Source organism: Seriola dumerili, unplaced genomic scaffold (assembly GCF_002260705.1).
Source record: "Seriola dumerili isolate Sdu_G_001 unplaced genomic scaffold, Sdu_1.0 BDQW01000068.1, whole genome shotgun sequence".
In the NCBI taxonomy this organism is placed as follows: Eukaryota; Metazoa; Chordata; class Actinopteri; order Carangiformes; family Carangidae; genus Seriola; species Seriola dumerili.
In genome coordinates, this window is record NW_019174323.1 from 6,186,908 (window position 1) to 6,198,410 (window position 11,503).

The 11,503-nt window shown below is 41.7% G+C and overlaps 1 protein-coding gene across 1 annotated transcript in view; it reads right to left on the reverse strand.

Moving 5' to 3' along the window:
• prkce (protein kinase C epsilon) overlaps positions 1-11,503 on the reverse strand; it is a 34,948-nt gene continuing 23,445 nt past the window's right edge. Inside the window, exons 5-15 of the mRNA XM_022742524.1 lie at positions 8,898-8,986; positions 8,424-8,553; positions 7,608-7,750; positions 6,298-6,400; positions 5,470-5,684; positions 4,923-5,096; positions 4,651-4,805; positions 4,199-4,337; positions 3,753-3,941; positions 1,896-2,042; positions 1-1,186 (exon numbers count right to left, since the gene is read on the reverse strand). Coding sequence (XP_022598245.1) covers positions 1,037-1,186; positions 1,896-2,042; positions 3,753-3,941; positions 4,199-4,337; positions 4,651-4,805; positions 4,923-5,096; positions 5,470-5,684; positions 6,298-6,400; positions 7,608-7,750; positions 8,424-8,553; positions 8,898-8,986 — 1,634 coding nt within the window. The 3' untranslated portion in view covers positions 1-1,036. The remainder of the gene's footprint in view (positions 1,187-1,895; positions 2,043-3,752; positions 3,942-4,198; positions 4,338-4,650; positions 4,806-4,922; positions 5,097-5,469; positions 5,685-6,297; positions 6,401-7,607; positions 7,751-8,423; positions 8,554-8,897; positions 8,987-11,503) is intronic.

The window sequence follows — 11,503 nt, forward strand, 5'->3', positions numbered from 1 at the left end:
CCACGGGCCAGCGCATTCGCACCGGCGGGACGGATGTGGACTCTGAAACTAGCAGATGGATGAAGTAGCTGGAAATCGTGCTTTTCACTGCTACACAGGCCGCCTGTAACACTCTGCTCCACATAATTAGTTCAATAGCCTGTAACTTATAAGTTCGACATTCACTTTGTACACACAAGACAGGAGGACAGATGAGAGCAAGATTTCAATCATCCACAACCCAAAAAAAAAAAAAAATTAACACATTTTGAGGAAAAAAACAAAACAAAAATAACACATGAACAAACAAAACCATAAAATATATAGATAGTCAGGGTATTGCACAAAAGGGTATTTGGCCCTAACTGGTCCACAATAAGGACAGTAATAACACAGGTAGGGTGCTTGTCCATGCGCCACGACTCTCCTTTACTAGCAGACAATACCAACACAATACAGCCACTCAACACAGGCTATATACAGGCCTCTGCACCCAGCACCCACAGTCCACATGTATACAGGTGCTGGGGGAGAGAAGCAGTGTGTGTGTGTGTGTGTGTGTGTGTGTGTGTGTGTGTGTGTGTGTGTGTGTGTGTGTGTTTGGTTGTCGGAGCATATGCAGTGAGCCTTTAGGTATGTGAGAGCGTGTAAAAATTTGGGATTGTAGTTTGTGTGTGTGTGTGTGTGTGTGTGTGTGTGTGAATCAGCATTAAAAGTGTGCAGATGGGAATGTGTGTGAGAGCATATGCAGGTGTGTATATTCATATTTATATTCATATTCATACTCATATTCATATTCATAATAAACCCAGGCAACAAGAACAACACAATGCAAGTAAAGAATATTCCAAAAGTAACAACAACCAATAGCTTCAAAGTAAAGGAGTGACCGTGTGTGTGTGTGTGTGTGTGTGTGTGTGTGTGAGTGTGTGTGTGTGTGTGTTGTAAAGGGATTTATGGTTCTACACATGTATGAGTGTCAGCATGTGTGTGTATGTGAGTGCCAGGTTTAGTGTTATAGGATCAGTGTGTGTGTGTGTGTGTGTGTGTGTGTGTGTTAGGTCTGTGTCTCCTCGGGGGCGCAGTAGGAGAAGTCCTTGAACTCATCCTGGTTAATCTGTCGGATGATGGCCTCGTCCGTGGGCGTCAACACGGGGTCTTCCTTAGTGAAGTCCTGGTCAAAGTTATTCACATCTCGCTTGGTCTTCTGCAGAGGCGCGCGCACGCACACACACACACACACACACACACACACACACACACACACACACACACACACACACACACACGGAAGTCAGAGGAAGAACTCCACTACAATCTAGTGCTATGAAAGTGATATTAGAGCGACACCTTCTGACCATTGAGAATTACTTTCTGTTTCGTATGTGATTGTGTGTGAAGATAACACAAACCTGTGCATACACACAGGTGCAGGTAGTTCCTACTCAAAGAGCACTGAGATTCAACACCCAGCTCTGCTCAGGCCACTAGAAATTGCTCAAATGAATAAATAATAAAATAAAAACAACAGGAAAATGACTTTGGTTGAATTCCTGGGACTCAGTATTCTACTGTGAGTTGATGGGGCTCATTAAATGATCAAAAAGTGTGAAATTGAATTAAAATCATTAGATCATTTCAAGAACACACTTATATAACAGTATTTTATCTTATTTTACTCATTGATTCTGGCACCTGATTAGCAGCTTATTTGCATTTTTTCTCTTTCTTTTTCTATCATCAGAAATGTTTTGTGAGCTTGTTCTGGCCACAAGAGGACCTCGTTTCACAGCAAACTGCAGAGTGATCTTGCAGCAACTTATGGATTTGTGGAAAACAAAAAAAGTGGTTTTATAGGGATGTAAAACGTTAGTGTGTGCTTGAGTACGTGTGAGTAATATGTGTGTGTTTCTTACAATTCGGGGTTTAAAGGGTGGTTTGACTTTTCTCTGCTCCAGCAGGACCCAGTCGATCTCTCTGAAGAAGGGATGGGTCTTGATGGCCTCCTCACAGCCCTGGCTCACCACGCAGCCCAGACGCTTGGCTGGGTTCTTGGTCATGAACTGCACACAAACACACACACACACAAACAGCACACTCTTTTGACTTGGAATTTGTACTGTCTGAAAACCAGCCAACCTTTAAAAAAAAAAAGCTGTGGTTTCATCCATAAAACGACGAGGACAGAAACAGAACGAAGGGCTGAGCAAAAAGCATTTGAGTGCTAATAATAGAGCTGAGGCATTAATGGCTCTTTGACTGGTACAAACTAAGAGGGGTAGTGGCAGAGTGATGAAGCAAAGTGCTGGTGTTATTTACTGAGACTGAAAGCTGTGTTTGCTTTTGTTCTGCTGTCTGTTCATTGTTGTGAGAGCACTTTGTGATCTACTGCGGTTTTATGATTGCATTGTTATCACTTTAACCTCTGACTGAATTTTTTTTTCAATTTTCAGTGGCAGAGAAACGCGCTGTGTAACACCTTTGCGGTAAGTGCACTTTGAATGAGTTTGATTTGCACGTGTGCAGCTCTGAGAAAAGAAACATGAATGACAGAGCGATCATAAAAATACACCAAAAAATCTTTTCGTGAAGTTTTGGAGATTACAGACATTCATTTCATAATGCAGCATGGTGATCTGCGGGTGAATGTCATATCAAGCTCTGCTTCTAAAGATCATGTTTTCATCTTTATCAGGTCATTTTTATACACTTCCTGTTTAATTTGGTATCACTAACTTGTTTCAGATTCACTTCCTGTGCTCGAGACCGGCTGCCCAGGCCTAATGTGTTACACCTGTGTCTCACTGTCTCCCCTCTCCTAGTGTATTTACTCTGTGTTTTCCCGTCCCTTGGTGCCAGTTTGTCGTCTTCCTCAGTTTTATTGTGTTTGACCTCAGCTCAGTTATTGACCTCGCCTCAGTCTGCTCCCTTGAATCAGTCTGCCTTGTACCTGTGTACCGAGACTGTGATTCCTGAAAAAAACCCTGGCCTGAGTCGTGCTTTTGAGTCCTTGCCTTTGTGGTTCTCAGTTAGTGACAGTGAAAAGCTGGCCAGGATCTAGGCTAAAATCTGGCTGCATCTGGCTGAGAAGTGTTTAAAAATCTATTTTACACAAAACTGTTGTTTCTAAAGTACTTAAAAACGACTGCATTACAACATCAAAATCTAGCTTTTTAAATTCTGTTGAACTGGTTAAAGAGTTTGTGGCTTTCATGTGTTATCATAACATTTGACTCATTTCTCAAAAAACCCAAATGGTCATTTAACAAACCTCATTGCTGTTCTGAAGGTGTTTCCAGAGTCCTCGCAGACACTCCCAACCATCTGAATGTAAAAATACTCTGTCCACCGGTGTATTTTAAGAATATTTAATGGTAACACATGGGAGGCGCAAACTGGGGCTGTATGCAACTAAAACATTTTCTAAACACTAAACACTTTTCAACCAAATTCAGTTTTAACTTCTTTTGACCAAATCAGCACTTACTGTGGATTCTGTCCACAGACCTTCTCACTGGAAGGTTTCGTATGTTTAGTAATGAGAAGTCTGAAGAAAACCCAAACAAGTCATACAGTACATGATCTGATCTGCTCAATTAAATTATACTAAAATGATACTATTCTTCAGTTTATCATGGAAGCCTTCAAGCACCAGTAAGAAGAAGAAGACGATGCGATTCACTCTTAAAGAGAATCCAATAGCTCTTCAAACTCTCATAATCAAATAAAGGAAGTTAGAGGAGGTTTGTCCCCGGTGGAGAGACGACACGTACCGCTCGAAGGATAGAAACCGCCTCTTTGCTTAGCCACACGGGGTAGAGGACGTCGTCATGGAGAATCGACTCAAACAAGTCGTCTTCATTATCGGCTTCAAACGGAGGCTGTCCGGCCATCATTTCATACATCAGCACCCCGAGGGCCCACCAGTCCACAGAGGCTCCGTACTCCAGCTCCTGCAGGATCTGAATTCAACAACATGGCGCAGATCAACATGACGGACAGATGGTATTGGAACAGCGTTTTCATGTCTGTTGAGGCTTTATGGAAGTGCAATGCTAAGTTGCTGAAGCGTTCTAAATAAAGCATCTTTGCCTCAACACTGTACTGTAGGTGCGGGACAAAACTAAGTAAAGTAAATTAAATTGGTTACCATTCCAACACAATGCAGTGTAAATCAGAGCAACGTGTGGCAGAGATATGTATAAAATATTCAGCTCACTTCAGGGGCAATGTAGTCAGGCGTGCCACAGAAGGTGGTGGTGGTCACTCCGTTCATGATGCCCTCTTTGCACATGCCGAAGTCCGCCAGCTTACAGTGTCCCTCTGCATCCAACAGGATGTTATCCAGCTTCAGATCCCTGAGAGAGAGAGGGAGGGAATTAGCACCATCTGTTTCCTCAACATTTGGGCTCACTGGGAAAAGTGAGCATGCAATGTAAAAAAAAAAACAACAAAACAAAACATGTGAATCACCATGTAATGCAATTCAGGTGTGAAACATACCTTCTGGTATGTTACTTATAACTGAATCCTTTATGAAGATCCCTAATAGTTAATTCTCTGGCTTCTCTGAATCTATTAGATATTTCTAGCCCAAACTGTTTGTATCAGTTTTCTGAACAGACAGTTTAAAGAGTCCTTGGTTGAAAAACATAAAAATAAAAGAGGTACCTGTAGATGACCCCATTACGGTGCAGGAACATGAGGGCTGAGGTTACTTCAGCAGCGTAGAAACGAGAGCGAGGCTCATCAAACTTCCTGGATCGCTGAATCTGGAACATCAGGTCTCCTCCGTTCACGTACTCCATTACAAAGAACAAACGGTCCTGCACAGAGAGAAAGACAGACGGGCATGAGACTGAGAAAACGGAGATGAGCAAGCAAATCTGTATGTGTGTGTGTGTGTGTGTGTGTGTGTGTGTGTGTTGTCTGGCAAGTCCTACCCGTGTCTGGAAGCAGCAGTAGAGCTGGGTGAGGTAGGGGTGTCGGCGGGCGAGGGCCAGGATGCGCTTCTCGGTCATGGTGCAGTCCACGTCGTCGTCCTGCAGGATGACGTCCTTCTTCAAGACTTTGACAGCGTAGACTTCCTCCGTCCCCTTCAGCTCCGCCAACATCACCTGGGAGAGGGAGGAGGATGGAGGTGGAGGTGAAAAACCAAAATACTGAGTGAATTCCTTATTTATGAATTCATATCAATACAATCTCTTCTTGCTTGTTTTTCGTTTTCGTACTGAAAAAGCTGCAAAGTTGCAAAAGTTATATACAGTATATGTCACAATTGAAAGGTTTTGTGTTTGGTTAGGAAACAAAAACAACTGCTGCCTTATAATGTAATGTATATGTGACCTAGTCTATTCCAGGCAATTATGAATAATGGTGAACAGAAAAGAACAAAAAAAAAACAAAAAACAAAAACAGTTTTAATTATAAACTTAATGAGCAGTAAACAAATAAACATCCCCCTCAAACGCCTCCTCTCTGCAATCGCACCTTGCCGAAGCTGCCTTTGCCGAGAACCTTGATAAAGTTGAAGTCCTTGAGGCTTCTCCTCTGGCTCTGTCCGTTCTCCCTGCCTGCCGAGGAGGAGGACGATGAGGAAGAGGAGGTGGTGGAGGAGGAGGAAGAGGAGGAGGAGGAGGTGGAGTGCTGGGGTCCCTGCTGGTCGAGTGACAGCGAGTCCTGCAGGCGATCTAACTGTGCCAAGTCTGTGGGTGTCATCGGAAAAGCGGATCAGACATCAGTGAAAACAGGCTGACTGCCTTTTTTTTCCCCCTGTCGCTGCTTGGCTCGTCGTGCAAAAAAAAAAAAAAAAAAGGGCGATTACTCATGATTTGTTACCAATTACTTTTCAATAAACTTTCAAAAATGATGATCACATCCTCTGTTAAAACCTGGGATGGCTCAGTTAAAGTATCTCTGAGCAGGGTGATTAAATAGCTGCAGTGACCGCTGTTGTCATCATCATCGCTTGGCTCGATTAAAACAAAAATGGGAAGAGAGAGTCAACTTTTATTTCTCAGCTCGCAAAGAGTGAGAGAATGATGACTAAGTAACAAATGGTGGTGGGCGGTGGGGGATAATTCTTAGATAATTCATGTTTAGTCTTATATCTAAGAGGGCAATAACACATTTAAGTACTTATTTTTTAAAAGGAGCAACAATATTATTACTGAAATCAAATTACTGCCTCTCGCTGGTAAAATTAACACATTAAAACCACATGCTGCTAAGAACGCATCTCGAAGGGCTTTGAAATGTCTGCGTGTTTGTGTCAAATCTGTGTTTTCTGATGTGCGTGTGTGTTGTGTTCGGCGTTACCCTGCTGTGAGGGGGAGGTGGGGACAGCTGGCTGGCTGAAGCTGTTCTCCTCAGTCTGAGAGAGCTCAGGAGGAGACTGGGGAGGGTCCTGCCCTGAAGTCAACTGGAGAGAGAAAGAGACAACATGACCGTTCCTTTGGGCTGACCTCTTAAAAACCTGAATCTCAGTTTCTTAGTTCAAGCGTGTGAATTTATTCCATAAAATACAAAAATACACAAAATAAAACCTTGAATGCTCTGAACATTGTTTCACACACTTTCCCTTGTTGCAATAATTTCTTTAAAAACGTTTGGAGGCACTTTGAGCTTCCTAAAGAGTTCGATGAGTTAGATTGCTACCACTCTCATGTCTGTACAGTGAATACAAATCTAGCACTAGCTGCTAAGTTAGCTTATCTTAGCACAAAGACTGCAAACAGGGGGAAACAGCTAGTGTGACTAGATAGCACCTCAGAATGCTGTATCTCCGCTGATACACATACCCCTTGTAAAAACAAAACGTACATTTTACAAGTTTTACCTTTACAAAATGTAACTTTTACACTTATTGTGCAAACAAGACACAACATGTTAATTAGCTAGCTTCATAGGTGTTGGTTGGCAGATGTAGTTATCTTTGGACGGAGAATAGCTAGCTGTTTCTTATGCTAATCTAAACTAATTGGCAGCTAACAAGTATAGCCTACAGACATGAGAGTGGTATCAATCTTTTCTTAGTGGATTTCCCAAAATGTCTAAGTATTCCTTTAATACTTTAATAAGGTAAAATACCATCATCTCATGTGACAACGAACACACTACCTAAAAGAAAAAGTTGCCTTTATTCAGTTGTGCTATCAAAGCAAAGACACTAATATATTCTAATAAAGGTTAGCTTGGTGTGAAAGAAACGTGCAACTTCTGTCTTATTATTCCAACCTTATGGACACATCACATTATGTTGTCTCCAATTTTTTTTTACATCTTTTGTGAAGAATTAACTTCATTTGCAGAGAAACTGCAGAAAGAAAGAATGTACAGCCCAGCAGGCTCAGTTTCCAGTGTCTAGACAGGAGTTTCTCCTTATTCCAGGCACAAAGGATGAAAAAGTATCAGTAAAAATATTCAAAACCATCTGTATATGTAATGAAAAGAACTTAAAACCAATTTTAAAAAAAGGACCAAATCCCCCTGCAAATGCAGAATCAAATTTGACAGGTACAGCACTTAACTTCCATGTTTCAAAATATTGAAATTAAACCTTATTAATGCAAATATCTGTATTAGTAAGGGACTAAACATGCAGCGCCACAGTGAGAATGATTGGTTACCTTCCTCCTGCGCTGTGCGGTGTTGGAGATCTTGTCAGGTGTGACTCCCAGGTCCGACAGGACCTTAGCGATTCCTCGGGCGTCCACACCACAGTTAGGAGCTACATTGGTCTCACACCGCCTGTGCACATTCATCTTACACACTGCAGCAAACACACATGAAAAGGTTCAGCTGAAACCTATGAAGGCATTCTGACTCACACATGGGACATTTTTAAAGGCAGCAAACTGTGCTGGAAGGCCATCAATACACTGTAGAGAATAAAACCAAACGGCTTGCTCATGGTATTTTACTTTGGAGTTACATGTTTTAGGAAGAGGAAAGAAAAGGTTTTTATTGAGTGAAACCTTAAAAACACCATGATGCCACTGAAAGGTATCAAAGTACAGGATCAATGCAGTAGACATCATCTTGGGATGCTACACTGATTTTCTTTTCATTATCAATCAATCTGTCAATTTTTTTCTGGAATAATCACTTAGTCTATAAAATGTCATATAATGGTGAAATCACAAGAAGTCCTCAAAATGCTAAAATTTCACCGACTTTCTTCTAAATCTGTTGACATGTTTTTCTCATGTTCTGCTTATTAAAGAAAAAGTAGAACCAGACACGTATCCTCCTTGGCAAATATATAAATGCGTGTGTTGCCAGTTATTATTAAACAGCTATAATGAACTGAAAGTGCTCTCACAAAATTACCATTCATAGACATTTTTATTTTTTTCTTTACAGACTTTATGCACATATTAGAAATGTTATCACGTCTTCCCCGTGTTCTCACATTGTAAATTCCAAACTGTACATGAACTCACCTTTGCACTGCAGGCCCTGCCTCATGAGGCCCCAGAGCAGGGAGCCACAGTGGTCGCAGAAGGTGGGGACCTTGTAGTTGTGGATACTGAACTTATGGGGCATGTTAACACTGAACCGCTGTGAACCCACCTACAGAGGGAGACACACACACACACAAACACACAGACGGTGTTATAAAGAGGTCACTGTTGCATTATCGGAGGAATAATGCATGTGGCTCAAGTGCTAGTACAAAGTGTACACATGTAACCTTAAGTAACCCAGATTTATTTACTAAAGGCCTGAATGGTGAGTCTGTTCATGTTCAGTCTTGTCTATATGTGTGTGTTCATGTCTATACGTGAGTTTGATATTTAATCAAGTGTTTATCAACAAATTATGTTAAAGAGGATTAAAGACGTTTTTACATACAAAGTCTATGTGCATTTAGATGGTTGCATTAAATGTGTGTGTGTGTGTGTGTGTGTGTCTACCTCCTCTGGTGTGTCCTCCTGCTTTTTCATCCCGGCACACTTGGTGATGATGAGCTCATGACAGCGCTTGTGGACGACACACGTACACACTGGAAAACGAAGCATCAAAATTGATTCACAAACATGATAAATTTAGTCAAATAATGTTTACGAGACAATTTTTTTTTTTTTATTTCTTAGAAAGAAGAGAAGAATAAAAGGAGTAATTTTATGTTCGCATGATTCTGATTCAATACTGTTGGACCTAGTGATGCCTTGGTCCAATGCACTGATTCAGTATCCGTGCCAATACTGACCTTATTAAAGGGGTCGAGTGTTGGGACCAAATGGGACTGATCCACTTTAAATGTCGATATAAAAATGTTTCAGTTTCAGAATCATTCATGTCTGTGAAATGTAAATTATGTCCTATGAAATGCAGGAATTAAACTGGGGGGAAATAATGACATAGATCTGTCTTCCATGAAATCCAAAACTAGCTGAATTATTAATATTTTTATATTATTATATATATTACAGCCATTACAGAGGAAGCACAACCTACTCGCCAGACTAAACATTAATATTGGATGATTGTGCAAAACCCTGGATTGCTTCCAATGCTAATGTTTTTAATTCATTATTTCTATGATATCCTACAATGTGATTAAAGTGTGGTTAAGGTAACACAGTGTCTACACAGTGTGTACTGAGAGCAGAACATTAGCAGAACAGCAGCAGCCACTTCGGGCCTCCGCCTGCATCTACACAGGATGCATTCAAGCTCGGTACTGCTGCATGTTTTGGCAACATTCAGAGTCTAATACACAATCACAGTAGTTACAGACAAAGAAAGAAAAAATAAAAATAAAAAAAAATATGTTTTGTAGCAGATAAATCTGCTTGTGCTTGGGATGCAAGTATTGTTTCCATGTGTATTAGTGAAATGTGTCACAATGAACACTGGAAGAAATGATCTCATGTCGCAAAATGCAGTTTGCATGTAAGAAATTTGGTGAAATGGGACCCTGTTCCATCAGTCATGCAGCTGAAAAACCTCCTGTGTAGACAAGCATTTAGATAACTAAAATTACTTGGCTGGTTAATGTCTGGGAAATATCTGTCATGGTTAAATATTTAAAACAGTCAACATTATCTGTTGGTTTGAGACAGGATGTGGACCCTAATCTCCAGAGTTTAAGCTGAATCCATTAGACAACCACCCACCACACCCTCACCTTTTCCCACGCTATCTAAGCAGCACAACTTCCTGCATCTGCACAGAACGTTCGTGCAGTACTGTAAACCATGTTCTGCAGAATCATCCAATTTGATTGTAATTCCAATAGCAATAAAGTACCTCAACAGGTCAGTTAAGTAACACTTTCCTTTCCAGGATAATTTTTAGGGTGAAGAAAACTGAAGAAAAAGCAATAGGACAACATACAACTGAAACTATGCTCATGAGCATTTTTAATCCTACTAATATATTATGTGGATTTGGTGTAATGCAGTTCATCAGCGGCTCTGTGGTGGCTTGCATCCAAATCACAGCTGTCTTTCAGCAACATGTAATCCCTCGTGTGTTCTCATGCTTAAATAATAAATGATGTGCAATGTTACTTGAGAAATTGGAATCCACCAGAGAAAAGTACTCACCCTGACACTGGTATCCCTGCTTCCCCAGCACGCCCCTATCAGATCACACACAGAGGAGACAGCGTTTCAGCCAGGTTAGTTAAGGAAACATAACAGCAAGTAAGTAAGGCCAGACAAATGTGTGTGTGAGTGTGTGAGTGTGTGTGTGTTTCCTACCAGATAAAATCTCTGCAATGTGAGCAGTAGGTTGGTTGTCTCAGGTAGGTGGCCATGAACTTGTGTCCGTTGACTTGATGGACGCGTCTTCGGACAGCGCCCTGTCGCCGGCGGGGGCCGATCCTCTCTCGAAACACTCGCTCCTCATTGTCATTGGCTCCTGAGGCTGTCGAGTGAAAGGACAGGAGTTCATCAGTAAAAATTAACTGAACTAAAACTAAGTAAGTTTCAAAAGAGGATTCACACACATCGGAGTGCGACGGATGTTTTCTCATGCCCATCGATTGTAATTCCTGAGACGTTTTGTACAAATAAGGACCATTTGCATCATGTTGCTCGAGATGTTTAATCATTCAACGGCCTCTCATCTTCCCCCCCCCCAACGGCCTCTCATCCCCCCACCCCCCCCCCTTCTCACAAACACCCCACACCTACCAGAGGCCTATGCATACGTACGTGTGCGTGCTATTTATACTTTCATGTGTGGGCACTAAAACGAAGGACAGCATATTAAAATACTCCTCCTCAGCGAGCACCATCCAACCAGCCGTTCCCTTCCTCTCTGCATCTCCCCAGAAAGATAAATGCTTTCCGAGGGTAACCTTAAGACAAGAGAACCACCTCCACTCTCACTCCCACACACGCGCTCTCTCTCTCTCTCTCTCTCTCCCCCTCTCTCTCTCTCTGTCTCTCTCTCTGCGCTCCTGTCCTAGTTTGCCTTTCTTTTACTCTCCTTCCATCTCTCTCCTGGGTGCGTTATAGATGTGGTTACTGCTGAGCCTCTCCAGAGTTCGATTACAGACAGGCTGTCT